This window comes from Mya arenaria, chromosome 15 (assembly GCF_026914265.1).
Source record: "Mya arenaria isolate MELC-2E11 chromosome 15, ASM2691426v1".
NCBI classification, from domain to species: domain Eukaryota; kingdom Metazoa; phylum Mollusca; class Bivalvia; order Myida; family Myidae; genus Mya; species Mya arenaria.
This window is the reverse complement of record NC_069136.1, coordinates 18,912,961-18,931,978: the sequence shown is the minus strand read 5'-3', so window position 1 is coordinate 18,931,978 and position 19,018 is coordinate 18,912,961. Positions and strand designations below refer to the sequence as shown.

At 34.8% G+C, this 19,018-nt stretch overlaps 1 protein-coding gene and 5 non-coding genes across 12 annotated transcripts; 1 reads left to right on the top strand and 5 right to left on the bottom strand.

The window, feature by feature from the left end:
* Positions 1–1,345: 1,345 nt before the first annotated feature.
* On the top strand, positions 1,346–13,271 carry LOC128218803 (patched domain-containing protein 3-like). 7 transcript variants are annotated; one of them, XM_052926504.1, is made up of 10 exons: positions 1,346–1,555; positions 3,014–3,105; positions 3,989–4,295; positions 5,041–5,270; positions 5,866–6,025; positions 6,147–6,250; positions 8,498–8,676; positions 9,395–9,537; positions 10,131–10,331; positions 10,693–13,271. In XM_052926504.1, the coding sequence occupies exons 3-10, from the start codon at positions 4,103–4,105 to the stop codon at positions 12,267–12,269; spliced, it is 2,787 nt and encodes a 928-aa protein (XP_052782464.1). In that variant the 5' UTR covers positions 1,346–1,555; positions 3,014–3,105; positions 3,989–4,102; the 3' UTR covers positions 12,270–13,271. The 7 variants fall into 7 exon arrangements, with proteins under 7 accessions (XP_052782464.1, XP_052782462.1, XP_052782461.1 ...); XM_052926502.1 differs by having other exon boundaries at positions 2,992–3,105; XM_052926501.1 differs by lacking the exon at positions 1,346–1,555 and adding an exon at positions 1,562–1,738.
* A 2,398-nt stretch (positions 13,272–15,669) lies between these two features.
* On the bottom strand, positions 15,670–15,741 carry Trnae-uuc (transfer RNA glutamic acid (anticodon UUC)). The gene has a single exon. It is a non-coding gene; the product is annotated as a tRNA-Glu (tRNA).
* Positions 15,742–16,250: 509 nt separating this feature from the next.
* On the bottom strand, positions 16,251–16,322 carry Trnae-uuc (transfer RNA glutamic acid (anticodon UUC)). The gene has a single exon. It is a non-coding gene; the product is annotated as a tRNA-Glu (tRNA).
* Positions 16,323–16,976: 654 nt separating this feature from the next.
* On the bottom strand, positions 16,977–17,048 carry Trnae-uuc (transfer RNA glutamic acid (anticodon UUC)). The gene has a single exon. It is a non-coding gene; the product is annotated as a tRNA-Glu (tRNA).
* An 893-nt stretch (positions 17,049–17,941) lies between these two features.
* Trnae-uuc (transfer RNA glutamic acid (anticodon UUC)) lies at positions 17,942–18,013 on the bottom strand. The gene has a single exon. It is a non-coding gene; the product is annotated as a tRNA-Glu (tRNA).
* A 635-nt stretch (positions 18,014–18,648) lies between these two features.
* On the bottom strand, positions 18,649–18,720 carry Trnae-uuc (transfer RNA glutamic acid (anticodon UUC)). The gene has a single exon. It is a non-coding gene; the product is annotated as a tRNA-Glu (tRNA).
* Positions 18,721–19,018: the final 298 nt, after the last annotated feature.

The window sequence follows — 19,018 nt, the reverse complement described above, 5'->3', positions numbered from 1 at the left end:
CAATGACATCTTAGAGTAGAAGATGCCTCGAGGCTATCTATTATTTTTCGAATCAATCATAGGAAATTACGCAGTGAAACTGAATGTATGTCACCGCATCGGAATGATTCTTTGTGAAATATAAGAAATCGTTCAGTTACGAGTTAAAATATTGATTACATATGAGAGAAGAAGGTTAAAGAAAAAAGAGTTTACTCTTAACCCGAAAATTTACGTCCGAGTGCACAATATTGAAAAATCAACAACACAATGCTGCTTGGAAATATTTTGCGTTGGCTTGGAAATTCCAATCACCAATACTGCGTAAATTCCAGTGAAAGGTTATGTTATACTAAACTATTTTAAAGGAATAAATGCGCCACAGAGTTCAGCCTTGAAAATATTGAAATACTTAAGTGCTTATTTAATATAAAAAATATATAATTCCTTCGTCTAATGAATAGTGTTTTTCTCTTCTAATTGTTTTTCCTTTTCACTGGTCAATTGTTTTATAAATTAACAGCTCTATCTTTTGAAAAAGGTTATATACACATCCGATAGAAACATGCTGTAGAATATGATGTCTAAAATCTGTTACTGATCACTGAATAGTAAGCAGCATAGCTGCATAAGGGCTAGCTGCCAGCAGCAAAAGCTGCTAGCTGTTACACTGCTGGCTGATATCTTCCTGAATGTGTGCAATAACCTAATATTATAATGAGGATAATTGTAATCAGTGTAAGATCGTTATATATTTCACCTCGTTAGCACCAAGAGCTATTTTTCACGAGTGGCAATGAAATATGTTTGGTGTTCACGAGGTGTTTTTTTAGATCTTTCACTAGAACAATGAATTTGCTTTTTTATTATAATATGCTTAAAAGGATATAATGGCATAGCTGTAGTTTTTTTTTAGAAAACGCGCCAAAACGATTCAAACAGAAATTAAAATTTTTACTTCATTGATAAATCTCTATTAATCACCGGAAAGCAAACAAAACAATACTATAAGCAAGTTTTGTTTAGTAACATGAATGTCTTGGGGGAGTGGGAATGGTTACAGTTTTGAAATTTATCAAAATGGCAGGCACACAGAGAATATAGACGCTTGGCCATCTTCGTTGACTTCGTTATCGTACTGTCGCGTTTTCATCATCGTACTGTCGCGTTTTCACCATCGTAGTTTCGTGATTTCGCGTTTTCACCAGCGTTCTATAGAGTATCGCGTTTCAGATCAACACATTCATAGGCGATGGCCCTAACGGCATTCCGTAATTTTCCTTGCGGGAGTATCAACAAATGTCGTCTGCTCACATCCCACTTGATAAATACATGCTTACATTGATTGGCATTTTATGTGCATACCAGTCCATGCATATTTATAAAGGCACATTGAAAGAATTGAAATATTATACTCCGTCACTGTAAGCATTGGTATGCATATATATAGTAATGAATGGATACTGCACGGTTACTGAACATTCAACATTTAAAGTATTGGATAACTTCATTACGAGGATACGTGCATTTGCTTTCTTGTTTACTCAAAGGGGAAAACAGGAAGTACCTGTATCGGGTATGTGTCTGTTACTTTGCTCTATTAGTATACGTTAAATGGAAAACAATAATGTAATATAAACAGGTAGGTTAGGCGGTAAAATACGCATTAAAGAAGATAATTTCCTTGATATTAACATATTCCTTTATAAGCTTGTCTTGTGGATTCGTGTAAACACATATAAAGGATATATCTCAAAAGGTAAGTGTTTTCGTTCTATTATTTCTACAATTTGTGAACATGAAACGCGATGAAAAGCAGTCAAAAAAGAAAAAGTGATCTACGTACATGTATATAGTTGCATGGACACGTTGTTTCAGAATATTTCCATCATGATACATATTAATAAGCTGACATATAAAATATACTCGAGTGGATATAATTTCAATAAACACACAGTCAAATCTTCGTTGGTGCATATATTAAATAGTATGAATGTATTAGGACTATCTTATGTGAAAAGAAAAACAGTTTATTTATTTATAAAACGAAATCTAAAAAAATGTTCCTGACTGACAATAAAATATCTTGTTTATTTCTATTTTCTAAAATTCAATATTGGTAATAAATTGCTCATTTTCAGAAAATGTCATTAGTTTTCCTGTTGCTTCATTCTAACGCAAACTATGATTTGTATGAACAACATACCTAATTAAATGCTATACAAATGTTTTACAGGGTGGGCGAATAAATTGGTAAGGGCGAAAACGTACGGAATTCCGTTAGGACCATCGCCTGTGATTTTGTTGTTCTGAAACGCGATACTCGATAGTACAATGATGAAAACGCGAAATCACGAAACTACAGTAACGAAATCGCGACGTTACGATGATAATAACGCGACAGTACGATAACGAAAACGCGATAATACGACAGTACGATGATGATAATGCGGTATACTGTCGGGTTTTCGCCATCGTACTGTCGCGTTATCATCATCGTAGTACATGTCATGTGTATGTTATTCAACGATTCGAGAAAAAAATATAAGCAAGTTCAATTTTACTTTAAATAACAATCAAAGCCCATAACTAAAGACGAATTAGAATTTGTAAACGAGCATTGCCAAAAACACATGGCACTTGTTTTCTATAAATTATCATTGATTTAATTAACAAGATTTCTGTATGTTTACGACATTGCTCCTAATGAATAGGCAATTATTTTAAGATAAACATGCATGCTAGTTTATCTCTATTATCATAAATTGATTACAGTTTGTAAGGAAATAATTGTTTCATTTACATATCACTTGAATAGTACATTTTCCTGCGCAACAAATATGTTCATATATATTGATGACGTGTTTAAAACATGTTATATATATATATATATATATTGTTGTTATTATTGTTTGTGCAACTCATTGATATATATATAATAGCGTGCATTCAATGGTGATTAGATATGATCACTAACATTTCTTCTATTATTTTACATAATGATCTTCACAGAGATGAAATTGATTTTGTACAGAGCAGCGATTTGCTCCGTTTCTATGGTTGCCTTCTAAAGAAGAAAGGGCGTGGTTCTACAAGACGTATCTAGATGGTTCACTCTTTAATCAGGTTAGTTGGACATGTTTTTAGATTCTTAAGCAATATTTAATTATGTATTGAATGAAGATTAATTATAATCTAGCGGGACTTTTATTTTATGCTTCAAAATATTTGTTATGTAGAGAAACATAATATTATTCATATAACCAGAGTTTAAGGCGTGGTCATAATACTTAGAATTTAATTTTGGGCAGATGAGTTTTACCTGTTTCATTTTCATAAATGTGCAATACATTTAAAGAAAACAAATAATGATTAAGACGGAGTATATTTCAGCAACACCCCCCACATCAAAAAGAGCATGGATGAAATTTATTCGGAATTTCCATTTGTATTTTGTACTTTTAATGGCGGAATTTTCTTTGTGTAATGGCATGCAAATTACAAATAACTTCCACGTGAATTCAGTTTCAAAAGATCATATTTGAGTTTTATTACGAAAGTTTAAAGTTTCCTATTTGCATGTGAATTCAGTTTAGAAACGATTAAATGAATGCTGTTTAAAGAAACAATATAGTTTGTGTGTTAATGCATTAGCTTGCGCACCATTGATTATTACAATAATTTATACAGAAATGTTAACATGATTTTCAAAGACCAGTCAGTATAACGTACGAAAACACCTGCGTTCATTACTTCATCTACATTTTAGGTGTGATGTTATCTATTTGAATGTGAAGGATCAGTCTTTATATATTCCAATAAAAAACAGATACAGTTATAAAAAACAGATACAGTTAAGGTCAAACGTTGCCTTACGAGCTATTGTTAACATGCTAAAGCTAAACATTAAATTGTACTCAACTAGATGGAAAGTTACTGATAACTTATAAAACAACGTATTTCTGTTCCATGTTTGGCATCTAACCTAAACTAATTGTATCAATTTTAGGTCCCCAATAAGATGAGACGTTGGCTTCGTTAAGGACATATTCGAAATGCGCAAATCAGGAGGAGTTTTTGCAGCGACGACGTTTTCAAATGTTAAAAGTTATCAAACCAAAAGATGCCACAAGTAAACTTCCTATACGAGTTTGTTGAGAAAAAGATCGGCTCGGTGTTTGCCCGGTATGGCCGTTTTGTTGCCGGCCACCCTTGGAAAGTCCTTATTATTGCTGTTGCGGTAAACCTCGCGCTTGGAATAGGCATGGTCAGATTTCAAATCGACATCGACGCAGAACATGTCTATCTACCCCAAGGTAACGCAAACCTTTGCTTTATGGTGTTGTTTCATCTAACCTGATTATGCTCCTGCCGAGCTATCGTGATCGTCTGTTGTCTGCCTTCCGTCTTCTATAAGTGCTTTAAACGACTTTTCCAGTTTTTAATTACATTTGCATGCTAGATCAATATATAAAAACTGATTTCGAAGCTTTCTGGCCTGAAATCACAAGACCTTGGCCTTTTGTATCATCTTGACGCAACATTTTGGCTCGCGGGTCTTTACCGACTTTGTCCAAATCATGACCAAGCCCCGATTTCTGTAAAAGAAAAACAAACTTGAGCGTACAGGATTCTAATGTCAGACCATTGTACAGTTGTAAAGATTGTTGTTTTATCGGTCATTTGCATAGAAAACCGTGGGAAGTAGTCAAAGGGTCTAAACCTGCTTTTGGTATGAATCCTTCTTACATAAACAAACCGTTTTTCATGATTCACAATTAAGATGGCTCTTTCGATCTTTTTCAATGAATATATGATTACCATAGAAAAGATACTTTTGATTGAACATTTGCATTAGTAATTTAAGTAACTTTTACTTAATAAATCATACTGAAGGTGGTGTGTAGTTTTACAAACTAGTGTCGGCTCAAGCTATCTGTGGAAATAAAACAGAGGAAAATGTAAATAATACTCGATCTCCGTTATTCCACTTACTCTAAATGCACACCCTGTACAAGGAAATAAATGTAAGAATGATTTTTTTTTCAATAAACCATTCAGATTCTCAGTCAAAGAAGGACCAGATTTTAATTGAGAACACATTTCCCGATCTAACTGGGAGCAACTACCACCCACTATATGACGTGCATTTCGACAACCGCTGGGCTCGCGTAATTGTTCGGGCAAAATCGGGGAACCTTCTTACTAGAACGTCTCTTGAAGCAGTCAAAGACTTTAACACCTTTTTGCAAACAATGACTGCTACAGCCGACGATGGAACCATTGTCACGGTATTTGTATTATTCCTTTTTTAACATTTGTAAGCGTGTTAGCACTAAAGTATGGTGGACATCTTAGCAAAACACATACAATACGACAATTTTTCATATTAGTTTTTCTGAGTAGTTACAATATCTGTTTTGAAACTAGGAGCTTTATTGGTCAGTTTGCGCAAAGTTGATTTTATTTTGATTTTATATTGAAATTGATTGTGACACTTACTAACTATTGCTACTCGCTAGCTGTTGACACTCGTTAACTATTGGCACTTGCTAAATACTTAACTGAAAATTAGATAATTGATCGTAAGCTTATTGATAATATTATTGTATCCATTTAATATTTTAAAGCTATATCTTTCCAATATACTGATGAAAGTTCATTAATCGCAATGCATTAACAGCAAATTACGTAAGATACTGTGCATTAATATATTTTGAGGGAAGACACATTTCATCATAATATGGTTGGAACTCATCATCGGAGCTGGAACAAAGAAAACATGGTAGTATTTTTTCACATAAAAAGCGAGAATTTTCCATATATATTGTTTGTTTTCTTTCAAAGGTTCAAATACGACTTATTTCAGTGTATTGTTCTTTTCAGTACAATGACATATGTGCCCGTGCGTATGGTATCTGTGCCGTGGATGGCTCCATTTTCTGGAATAACGAATTCCTCGCTGCCGTCGATGCTGGCAATGTGACATTTCCGGTCTTTGTTTCATCCATAGTCGGAAACGTGTATTACAATTTGAATGTAGACAGTAAGTCTTCATATACGTTATCACGTTGCGACGTTATAATGGCATGCTCTTGAATGACAGTTTCATCATGATAACCATTTTTTTTATATTATACTTATGATTTACATCGTTTTTTTTTCAGAGTCTGCAACCACGGATGCCAATGGATTCTTGACGCAAATGGAGTACATACATCTTAACTATGAGCTTCGTAAAGATGCCTCTGACGATAACGTTATGAAATGGGTAAGTATAAGATCTGTGAACATTGAACAAGTTCTCCATTCACCTGAAATGTTAAAAAATAGAATGTCTTAGCAATTGTAATAGTTTTGCACACGAGTAAGTTTAGGAGAAAGGTCCTTCGATTCTCAAAATGCATTTCGAGGGTTGAATGCGAAAAGGTTCTAAGTGACATTAAATAAAGAAGAAGATGGAACCTTTTCGCTTTCACCCCTCGATTTGAGGTAATGGAATAATAGTTTCGGTTTTATTAAGACTTTAATGGTGCATTCCATCACTCATTAGCACATGTGAAAGCCACTAAAGATGGCAGTAAATTGTCGAAGAATTTTTAATGCCACATTTAAGGTTTTATACCAGTGTATTGTTTCATATTTTCCTGCGCTTGAAAATTATAATAGCTTTGGATTGGATAGAATCCTGTCTGATTTTTACAAAATATACTAGTTCCGATATAGGACAATAATTGTAAGTCTTCAAAGTTTGATTGTGTTCCGGACTTTTGAGGACAAAGTATAAAGTGTTATGTTTACAAATCTGGACCTACTATTGAACCAGGAAATTACCGAGGGATATATATAAATACTATTCGAGTTTAATTCATAAAAATACTTTATAGTTGGGCTGACGACTGCAAATCGCTTAATGTCAAGCTTGAATTCGTTGTAGCAAATCGACATTCGGTTACTACTAGTATATGGTTTGTCTACAAGCCATGGTACAGAAATATCTTTTCATAAAGAGGGCAACTTTTTACCGTGTATACGTAGATTTTGGTTAGGCTTTTGACAAATTTAACCAAAGTTGAATTTTTAATCAAAATCATGTGTTAAGACACCAGATGGTGTAACTTATACATTAACTATAGGTGCAAGACAGGGGATAAGTCAAGATACACAAATGGTGTTCCCTTTATTAAACAGTAATCTTTCCGTTTAAGGACGAACTGTGCGTATGTGATCTTCATAAACAATGCAATACCATATGTTCGATGTTTGCAGATGTAATACCTTATATTGCAGAAACAGCTTTATTTATAGTAGAGAACTTCTGATTAAATAGAGGTATGGAGGTCAACCATCATAATACCGAAATAATTGTATATAGAAACGGTGAACCGTCTGTTTATAAAGACATGTGGCTTCTGTTTAGTCCACGAATGTCGTTGACACAAGATAAAGATTACTTGGCAGCTCAAGCTCAATAAGTGTTTTACCATTAAACATTATCAAAAACCTTTTGTTCCTCCAACAATAGAATTGTTCAAAATATTTGACACTAAAATTAAACGAATATTTTGTTATGAGTCCTAGATCTTGGGTTATGAATTTAGTCCTAATATTAAATATATACAAAAATATTTTTGTAGAACGCATCTTTTTGTAAGTAAAGCTACTTTTACATGTATAGGTTTTGGAGACTGTGAAAGATTGCAATTATCTCTTTTTTTCTTATTGTATGCGATAGTTTTGCAAACTGTTACGACTCCCCAATACTAGGTTTCCTTACTTTTAATAATGCTTAAGGCTTAAGATGAAGTCGGACAAAATACTTGGGTTATAAATATTAGGAAAATACTTTTTAAACAAATTTATTAACAATTCAAGTCGATGTTTTCTTTACAGACATGTCTAACTTTCTTAAATGTTGATCGTAATCGTCTACTATAAACACTTTTTAAACGTAAGATAGCATGTTGTTAATGTTCATGTTCATATAATAAATAAGCTGATTTGAAAATAATAATAATACCACGAAATAAAACCATTCCGAAACATTTAACAAATTAATTCATTACGCAAACCATCTTTCTTCTGAACATATATATATATATATAGTTAAAGGGACGTAATTTACTTAATACATATATATGATATGCTTGTATGAATGCATTCCCCTAACCCAACTTCTCATATCTGTATGGTGTATGCTATGTATTCTGGGCCGCTGGTCTTTATAACCTACTTCACAATTGATTTAACGTTAATAACTCAGCATCCTCAAGGTCATTGTTAATTGATTTTAGATTCCGAAATTTAAGGACAAATTTCAAAATGGAGGCCTGCGTTCAATATGCAACCTCAAACAATATTATGCCATCATTGACTTCATTCAATGTATATGTCCGTAAATTATATCGAGCAATCCGATAAGCTACAAAGATTCATTTGTCCGAAAGTATAAAAAGGTATTATTTTTACAAAGATTGAATTCCATTCAACATTCTTTTAAAACATCACACATCTTCAGATGGATGCTTTTGTTGATCGCATGGAGGCGTACAACTCCGATAAGCTGGACATTGCCTACGGTCACCACACGTCAATTGATGAAGAATTACACAAAAATGTTCTTGGTGATATCAAATGGTTTGCTATCACCATCCTTCGTATGGTCATCTATGCCTGTCTGGCAACGTTATCTATAAGGTACACATTTATATTATATACTTCATGGGTCCAAGAGCCATGCTTACGAACAGTCTAAAACTGAGACGCATGTGGCAAAACAGCAAATCTTCATATACTTCATTGTTACATTCCTTCTAGTTGAAAATTGATAATAAAATATTCTATTTAATATTGTACATATTTTGTGAAAGGAATGGAAAAAGTATATTTGTTTAAATTGTATAAAGATTATTTTCTGAGTCTGATTCTATACTCCCATTTGAGACTGATCGTAATAATGGGTCCAGAAGTCTTGAATTTCATTCAAGCCATGCTGAAGGCATTTTTACACGGATATTCGGAACATTCAATTACCCTGTTTACTTGGATGTCAATAAGTATTTTCTAATGAATTATTGTTAATGTAGTAATAGTATGCAAACTACTAAACACCCATTATTAAAGGGTGATTGTAAACTTATTCGAAAGGAGCTTCAGAAGCAGCCACCTTTTGAGTTTTCTTCCCTTCCAAAAATATGTTTACTGTGTGATAACAGACCCATAATCATACATCTAAGATGTTGATATTTAATTAAGGAATGAATTGCGCGCTTGATGTCATTATCGAGATATGACGCAATTGCGCTGGTCAAAGTGTGTGGAGTCCGAAGTTCATTCAAGAACACAATATAATCGGAGACAAAATACTTCAGACTTTGATAATCTATAACATTTAGTTATTGTATTTATATTTAAGGGACGTAGTGAGTCAACGAGCTATGCTGGGGTTGGCTGGTATATCCGCAGCGGCTCTTGCTATTCTTGCCAGTTTTGGACTCTGTTCGGCCATCGGATTGGAGTTTGTCAGTATTGTCGGGACAGTCCCTTTTCTTATTATCGGTGAGAATTATAATAAATAATGCATTTTAAACTAGAGGAATAAGCTAATCTGCTGTTATCTTATTTAATGCCAGTCTCTCTATAATTGAGACTGTTTATTGAAATTAAAAGGTGCAATAACAGTCCCACGCCCCCATGCATATCGAGGGTCGTAACGAAAAAAACTCTTAGTGGCATTACATACATAAGCATAAAGAACCCCTTAGTTTACATTCCTCAGTATGAAACTGCTTAAGCGGTATTTTTTTTTTCACAGAATATAACATATGCATTGGCGTAGCTGAACGTAGGTATAATAGGCCCTGGCCTGAACATGCTTTCAAAAATGGTATTTTTTAAGTCCAAAAATGACTTTTCACATTCCATGTTTCCTCTTTTTATTTTCACCAAAGATATAGTGCGGAAAGAACACTGACCTAAGCGCATCTTGCAATAACACAGTCGCTACGGAGCATGTTCTCTCATCAATTCTGGTGCTACTCCCATGCTTTGAAATTCGCTACTTAATTGTTTTACTGCTGGACTCGATCCTGTAGTTTCCAGTGTTTCCATTGTACTATGTAGTTTATAACATTCTGCAACTTTGCTTCTAGGCATTGGTATTGACGACATGTTTTTGTTGTTATCGGCTCTGGCGGGAGCGGAAGGGAAAGACACTGTTGAAGACAAAATGGCGGCAACACTGCAGACCTCGTGTGTCAGCATCACAATTTCATCCCTCACTGACCTTATTGCCTTTATGTCTGGTGTAGGGTCTAGCTTTATAGCTGTCAGGAATTTCTGTGCCTATACTGGTACGTTATACATGGGAAATACATTTGAAAATCGGTTGATCTGTAGTGTTTGTATTACTTCGAGTTGATTGTGGAAAGTCCATACAGCCCGAAACTGCAGGTCGGGTGCGATGTTTATGCAAGGAAAGAGAAGTGATACAATTCAACAGCTGTTAAACAGGAATCATATCTCTAAAGTGTATTTTTAAATAACTATATTTTAATTATTGAAACAAAGCCGCATTAGTTCGTTTTCTGTTAATTAGTAGATATGCCGTTTGCACTATCATAGCAATACGCTTCATTGACGAACTAATTTTTCACAACTTCATAAGTTGACTTCCTTCACGAATGTTGTCATAGTTTCCCTTGGTATTTCCAGGCGTCGCGGTTGTATTCTGCTACTTAAACAACATCACCATTGTCGCCGCGGCTCTTTCACTCAATGAACGACGCGTGGCAGCAAGCCGGCATTTCTTGACGTGTAGGCGCGTTGAAACAAAACCGAGATTAGAGGGCAAAGGAAAATCAAGGCCCTACATCATTTGCTGTAGTGGTTCCCCACCCAGTAATAGAGAAGAGGCAGAAAGTCTTCTTGACAAATTTCCGAGGTGGTTGTTTCCAAAGATTGTGCTAAAGTTACCGTTTAAAATCTTAATAATTTTGCTATTTCTTGGATATCTGGCAGCAGGAATTTACGGATGTGTCTATCTAAAACAGGGACTGGAATTTACCCAATTGGTTCAGGAGGATTCATATTTCTTTAAATATTCGGATTTACTCCAAACAAAGTTTAAACGTCAATATCCAATATCGTTTTTGACAACTCAAACTTATACATACACTGATCCGAATACAAAGGCATTAATAGATGATGTTTTAAGCACAGCCAAAGCGAATGACTATTTTGACGACTCCTTTGAATCCAACTGGCTTACAGTTTACATGGCAAGTGCGTATTATGATGGAACAAGCGAAACAAACTTTATAAACGGTTTCAGAAGCTTTATTACTGACCCTAAGTTTGTTCGGTACGAAAACGACGTTGTTATTGATTCAAGTGGAACGAAAATAACTGCGTCAAGATATTTCGTTTTATCAAGGGTTCTTGTGGACAGCCAAGAAGAAGGCAAAATGATGCTTAAAGCGCGAGAAATAGCCAAAAATGCTGAGATAAACTGTCTAGCATTCTCACCATACTTTGATGTTTTTGAACAGTATGTAAGTGTTCTTGGCCAGACCCTACAGTCCGTGGGTATAGCATTAGCTGCAGTGTTTATTGTGACATGTTTACTTATGCCTCATCCAGTTCTGATTATATTTGTAACCGTTGCTGTAACAATGATAATGGTTGGGGTGTTTGGCTATATGCTTTATGTTGATATAGCACTTAGTGCCATCACTATGGTACAACTAATCATGTGTATTGGTTTCTCTATAGACTTCACAGCACATATATGTCACGGTTATATAGTAGCTCCAGGAGTTGACAAAAATCTTAGAGTGGAACAAGCTATAGACGAAGTCGGTGCTCCAATATTCCATGGGGCGGTTTCATCATTATGTGGAGTAGTTATACTTTTTGCCGCCACATCCTATATATTTAAAACGTTTGCAACAATCATGTGTTTCGTTCTCCTTTTTGGAATCGCGCATGCTCTTTTATTACTTCCGGTAGTATTAACTTGGGTGGGGCCTGGTCATCTAAAGATGAAACGTGAGTTAACGCCGCAAAATTCTCACCGGAACTTGGGAACGTCTGGGCACAGTGTTGTAAGCAACGGAGACGCTTTCATGAATAACCAAGCATCGCATAACGAGGCATTAAGAAGCCCAAAGAAGTCAAGCGTCGCACCAATGAATGAAGACGTGATGGGATTTAAAGAGCACAGTGCGAACTATGATCTGGATTGTAAGGCAGATGGAGAATGCAGCTGGAAAAAGTCAAAAGCATCTTGACGAAACTCTTGTTTGCTTATATGTTGGGCTTTCATGCATTGTTTGAATACTGTGAGGGTTACAAGTGTAAACGTACAAAGTTGGACATTTGACAAGTATGTGCGAATAGTGTTTTGCATTGCATTATTGTTAGAAGTGCGAACACTATGACGTGTTTTGCGCACGCACAAATTGTATTGTTTCGATGAAATATGTGCATCCCCTTTCTGTATCACAATAAGTCCTTGTATGTATATAATACTTGTAAGTACAATGTGTATTCCTATAGAGGGCTGTTTCAAGTTGAGAGTTGTTTTTCAACGAACTCGTTCGCGTTTTATAGGGTTAAACTAAAACAAACCATGTGCTATGTATGATAAATTCATGTTACCATGATAATATCGGCAACAGTTAAAAACAGAGCTCTTTTATAAACATTTATCAAAAAATGAGACTGAAAATGTTAGTTAGGCTATAGAACATTGAAATATTTTAAGCTAATTGGATTTAAAAAAAAAACTCTTCTAATGAGTATCAGCCAGTTCTAGATTTGTATGTGTTCATAAAAGTATAAAAAGCACACTTATATTTAACAAAGTAAAATCAAGACAATGAACGCGGTGATTGCGAAGGGGTTTTCAAACTTATATAGACTGTCAAGCCACTACAAGTCCTTCCTGCTGCACCCTTCTTTTTAACCTGGCTTAAAGTGACAGGTGGTGTACATTTAATTGAAAACTTGAAGTGAAACAAGCACAGAAGCCAAAAGTTTAAACATAAACACCGTTTAATGGCACAGGATAAACGCCAAGGACATAGAACACAAAAACAAAATATCAAAAACAAGAAACTTGGAAGAACAACACAAAACTCCACAAACAAGACAAGGCATATATACTATATAAACAACTATGTATGTTCGTTTTGATAGGGGTCAGTGTTGCTCCAATAGTTTCTTTCTGTGAAAGCCAAAAATAATCTGCTTTTTGTTTAAGCTATTTTCAATAATTTCGTAAAACTGTATTATCGAAACTTTTTTCTTCGAACCCTTTACAAAGCGGATATGATTTCGGGAACGACATGTACACACTGTTTTAGTGTTTAGTTCACGATAACCCACCGTCTTTAAGGGCTTCATCAGGACTAATTGAGCGGGGAATAGGGGAAAAGCAAGGCTCATAACTCGACAACTAAAGACGTTTAATGTCTGAGATTGTGCATGAGTTATAAACCTATACATTGTGTATGTCACTACATGTTTATTCAAATATGTAACATCAAATTAATTAGAAATTAATATGTGCTACAATTTATTTCCAATTTTACAAATATCATTACGGTATGTGTCTGACACGAAGGCATGATATATACGATTTTCTTAACAATTGATGTACATCAGAGAACAGACCGTCTTTGGTGAAATGGCTTTCCGTATTAACAAGCAATGTTTGTACATCAGAGCATTGAACGGCGAGCAATCTATTTTAATGCCCAATATTAAATATAATAAAATACAAAGTGATACACATCTGGTACTGTACAGTTGATAACTAAACGTGTGCCAAAGTTAAAAGAAAATAACAAAATAAAGCGACAAATAAAACACATTTTGAATAATTACTCAATATATATTTAGAATAAAAATACTATATTAACCCTAGTACCAAAACCTCCTGTATGTGCGCTATGACCCACAACAAGAGCAAAACACTTACTGAATCTATAATCAACATTTTCACACGGTAATTACTGTCTTACATCGTCGTATGATTGTCCCTATTCGGAGGTACGGCAGGTCCATAAGAAATCATTTTGGAAATATTTCACTGCGACTCTCTCAAAAAAAAAATTGAATTCAAGTGTATTTATTTATAATGGCATTTAATGGTACGTATCGACGATAGCCCAATGCTAATATCAGGGACCATCTTTCTAAATTTTCTTATTTATTTACACTGTGAAAAACAAAACATAATGTCTGTGAGTAGGAAGAAGTCCCAAAGACTACAGGCGTCTCCACGAGCTGAAATACATTAATTTTCAATTGCGTTAATAACGCTTTCCAATTAAAAAAGATATTTTCCTGAGAACTTGATCTCTAGTATAAAAAAATATAATCGGTAACAATCACTGCACACAGAAATTGTTACTAATAAGACTACTAGACAAATAGTCTTTTTTAATATCAGTGTGAATAACTGTGCGAATTAACACAGTCTAATTAGCCAGCTTTAACGAAACATTATATAGAAATTATTGCCAGAACAAAGTAAAATGTCTTTATGAATTGTAAAAAATGTTTTACGGTGCCGGGAATCGAACCCTGGCCGTTTGGGTGAAAACCAGAAATCCTAACCACTGGACCACACCAGAGACACTGACAGGCATATAGAACCATTTTAGATGCTGTAGTCCCACGTACGTCTTTTATCAACCTTTTTCACGCGGTATCAACGGTCCTGCATCAACTTATGATGGCTACGGAACTATGTAAACTCCATAATAGAAATCGTTTTTGACATATTTTACTGCGACTCTCTCAAACAATCCTATTGAATTTGCGATTGAGAACTTGATTTTAACGTAAAGTTATAATAGGTCACAATTATTGTATACACAATTTGAGACTTAAAAGACTCCCATACAAAATTTGCATTTTAGATATCAATATAAATTACTGTGCGGACTCAACACAGCCTAAGTAGCCGATTGGAACCAAATACAGTATGGAAAGAATTGTCAGAACATAGTAAAATGTTTAAATAAGTTGATGATAATAAGTTCCGGTGCCGTGAACCGAATACGGGCCGTCTGGGTGAAAACCAGATATCCTACCCACTAGGCCACACAGGAGACACTATAAAAGTATAGAACCATGATAGATATTGCACGTACGACTTTCATCAACCTTTTCGAGCGATATTAACGGTCCTACATCGCCCTTTGATTGTCGCCGTTAAGAAGGTCAGCAGGTGCATAATAGAAAGCGGTTTGGAAATATTTTGCTACGACTTTTCCAAACAATTCTATTGAAGTGTATTAATTTATAATGGCATTTTATTGTATTTAACGCGAAAGAGCAATTTTAATATCTGGGACCATATAGTGAACACCCGTTTCCAAGAGCCGCAAAATTTATATTTAAATTGCGTTATTAACGCTTTCCATTAAAATGGGGCATTTCCTGCCACATGTTCATTTACGAACGAGAACATGATCTTTACTGTAAAATTGTAATAGGTAACAATTACTGTACACAAAATTTGGGACTAAATAGACCCCGAGATAAAATCAACATTTTGAATATCAATGTGAAATACTATGCGGGCTAAACACTGTCTAAGTAGCAAACTTGAACAAAAAAAAAATAGGAAAGAATTGCCAGAACAAAGTAAATTGTTCTCAATGTAAGGAAAAATTATTCCGGTGCCGGGAATCGAACTCGGGCCGTCTGGGTGAAAACCAAAAATCCTAACCACTAGACCACACCGGAGACACTGAAATGATTAAAGAACCATTACAGATATTGGATTAACACGTACGACTTTTATCAACATTTTCGCGCGGTATTAACGGTCCTACATCGTCTTATGGTGGTCACTTATTCGGAGCTACGGCAGGTCCTTAATAGAAAGCATTTTGGAAATATTTTACTGCGACTCTCCCAAACAATTCTATTGAATGCATGTGTACTGATTTATAATGGCATTCTATTGTATTTAACACGAATGAGCAATATCAGTATCAGGGACCATCTTTCTATTTCGTGCTCATTTTACGATCGAGGACATGATCTTAAATGATAAGTTATAATAGGTAACAATTACTGAACACAAAATTTGGGACTAAAAAACCACCGAGACAAAATTAACATTTTGAATATCAGTGTGAATTACTATTCGGACTGAACACTGCTGAATTTGACTATTGGAATGAAATAAAATAAAGAAAGTATTGCCAGAACGAAGTTAAAGAACTTAAAATGAATTCAGAACAAAAATGTTCCGGTGCCGGGAATCGAACCCGGGCCGTCTGGGTGAAAACCAGAAATCCTAACCACTAGACCACACCGGAGACATTGAAAAGTGTATAGAACCATTATCGATATTGTAGTAACACGTACGACGTTTATCAACCTGTCCACATGGTATTTACTGGCCTGCATTGTATTATGATGGTCCCTGTTCGGAACTACGGCAGATCCAAAATAAAAATCGTTTTGGACATATTTTACTGCGACTCTCTAAAGCAACTCTATTAAATGCAAGTGTATTAATTTATACTGGCACTTATGTTATGTAACACGAACATGCAATGTTATCATCTGGGACCATATTTCTAAACGTTTTAAAGATAACATACAATGAGGGAAAAAGTTAAAATGTCTGAGGAAAAAGTCTCGGATACTGAACGCGCGTTTTCAAGAGCCGCAAAATTCTATTTTTCAATTGCGTTATTAACGCTTTCCATTTAAATAAGACATTTTCCTTTCACCTATTTATTTACGAACAGAACATGATCTTAAATGAGAAGTTATAATAGGTAACAACCACTGTACACAAAATTTGCGACTATAAAAAAACCGGAGACAAAACTAACATTTTGAACATCAGTGGGAATTACTGTTCAGACTAAACACAGCTGAATAAGCCTATTGGAATGAAATATAATAAAGTAAGTATTGCCAGGACGAAGTTAAAGAGCGTAATGAATTCAGAACAAAAAAAGTTCCGGTGCCGGGAATCGAACCCGGGCCGTCTGGGTGAAAACCAGAAATCCTAACCACTAGACCACACCGGAGACATTGAAAAATGCATAGAACCATTATCGATATTGTAGTAACACGTACGACTTTATCTGAACCTTTTCAAGCGGTATTAACGGTCCTACTCATTCGGAGTTACAGCAGACTCATTATAGAAAGCATTTGGAAATATTTTACTGCGACTCTTTAAAGCAACTCTATTAAATGCACGTGTATTATTTTAAAATGGCATTTTATGCTATGTTACACGAAAGAGCAATGCTTATTTATATATGTCCCATCTTTCTAACCTTTCATAGTTTCTTTACAATGAGGAAAAATGAACAATATATCTGGGAGAAGGAAAAAGTCCCAGTTTCTGTGCGATCATTGTCACAAGCAATGTTTTAATTTTTACTTGTGTTATTAACACTTTTAAGCAAAATGAGGCATTTTCCTATCATCAGGCACCAATTTCTCGAAACTTCTTAAGTCCCTTATAACAGGATTAAGCTAATCTCTCTTTTTTATTGTCTTATAAAATGATGTTTTATTTACTTCTTCAAGAATTTTTAGAAATTATGTAGGAATAATCTGTATGATTATCAGAATAAACCACATTTCATTTATCAAAATCCATTTTCAGTATGTATTTTGGCTAATTGAAATAAGCGAGTTCAGCCTGTTAAGCTTAAGAAGTTTCGAGAAATTGGGGCCTGTTCATTATGTACGAACGAGAACTTGATATCTAATTGTAAGTTCTAATAAGTTAACGATTACTGTACACACAATGTGGTACTTATAAGATTGCAGACAAAATTAACATTTTGAATATCAGTGTTAAATGCTGAGCGGTCTAAACACAGTCAAAGTGATTGAAACGAAATATGATATCGAAATTATTGCCAGAACTAAGTTAAATGTAGTAATGAATTCGGAAAGAAAAAAGTTCCGGTGCCGGGAATCGAACCCGGGCCGTCTGGGTGAAAACCAGAAATCCTAACCACTAGACCACACCGGAGACATTGAAATGATTGTAGAACCATTATACATATTGTACGATTTTTATCAACCTTTTCATGCGGTATGAACGGTCCTACATCGTCTTAAAATGGTCCCTGTTCGGAGCTACGCCAGATCCATAATAGCAATCATTTTGGACATATTTTACTGCGACTCTCTCAAGCTATTCAATTTAAGTGTATTGATTTATAATAACACTTATGTAACACGAATATGCAATGTTATCATCATGGACCATATTTCTAAACTTTTTAAAGTTAACTGAAAATGTGGATTTTTTTTTCCATTTCTGTGTGAAGGAAAACGTCCCGGATTCTGAACGCGTGTTTCCAAGAGCCGCAAAATTCTAATTTTTAATTGCGTTATTAACTCTTTCCATTAAAATGACGCATTTTTCTTTTACATATTTATTTACGAACAGAACATGATTTAAGATGCAATGTTATAATAGGTAACACTTACTGTACACACAATTTGCGACTATAAAACACAAGACAATATTAACATTTTGAATATCAGTGGGAATTATTATTTGGACTAAATACAGCTGAATTAACCTATTAGAATAAAATATAATAAAGAAAGTATTATCAGAACGAAGTTAAAGAACTTAATGAATTCAGAACAAAAATGTTCCGGTGCCGGGAATCGAACCCGGGCCGTCTGGGTGAAAACCAGAAATCCTAACCACTAGACCACACCGGAGACATTGAAATGTGCATAGAACCATTATAGATATTGTAGTAACACGTACGACGTTTATCAACCTGTCCACATGGTATTTACTGGCCTGCATTGTCTTATGATGGTCCCTGTTCGGAACTACGGCAGATCCAAAATAAAAATCGTTTTGGACATATTTTACTGCGACTCTCTAAAGCAACTCTATTAAATGCAAGTGTATTAATTTATACTGGCACTTATGTTATGTAACACGAACATGCAATGTTATCATCTGGGACCATATTTCTAAACGTTTTAAAGATAACATACAATGAGGAAA

Excerpts from the sequence above, each read along its gene's own strand:
- LOC128218803 (XM_052926504.1), top strand. The coding sequence starts at position 4,103 with ATGCCACAAGTAAACTTCCTATACGAGTTTGTTGAGAAAAAGATCGGC. Across the intron at positions 6,251-8,497 it reads ACGATAACGTTATGAAATGG|ATGGATGCTTTTGTTGATCG; the intron begins GTAAGTATAAGA and ends ACACATCTTCAG. Across the intron at positions 8,677-9,394 it reads CTGGCAACGTTATCTATAAG|GGACGTAGTGAGTCAACGAG; the intron begins GTACACATTTAT and ends TTTATATTTAAG.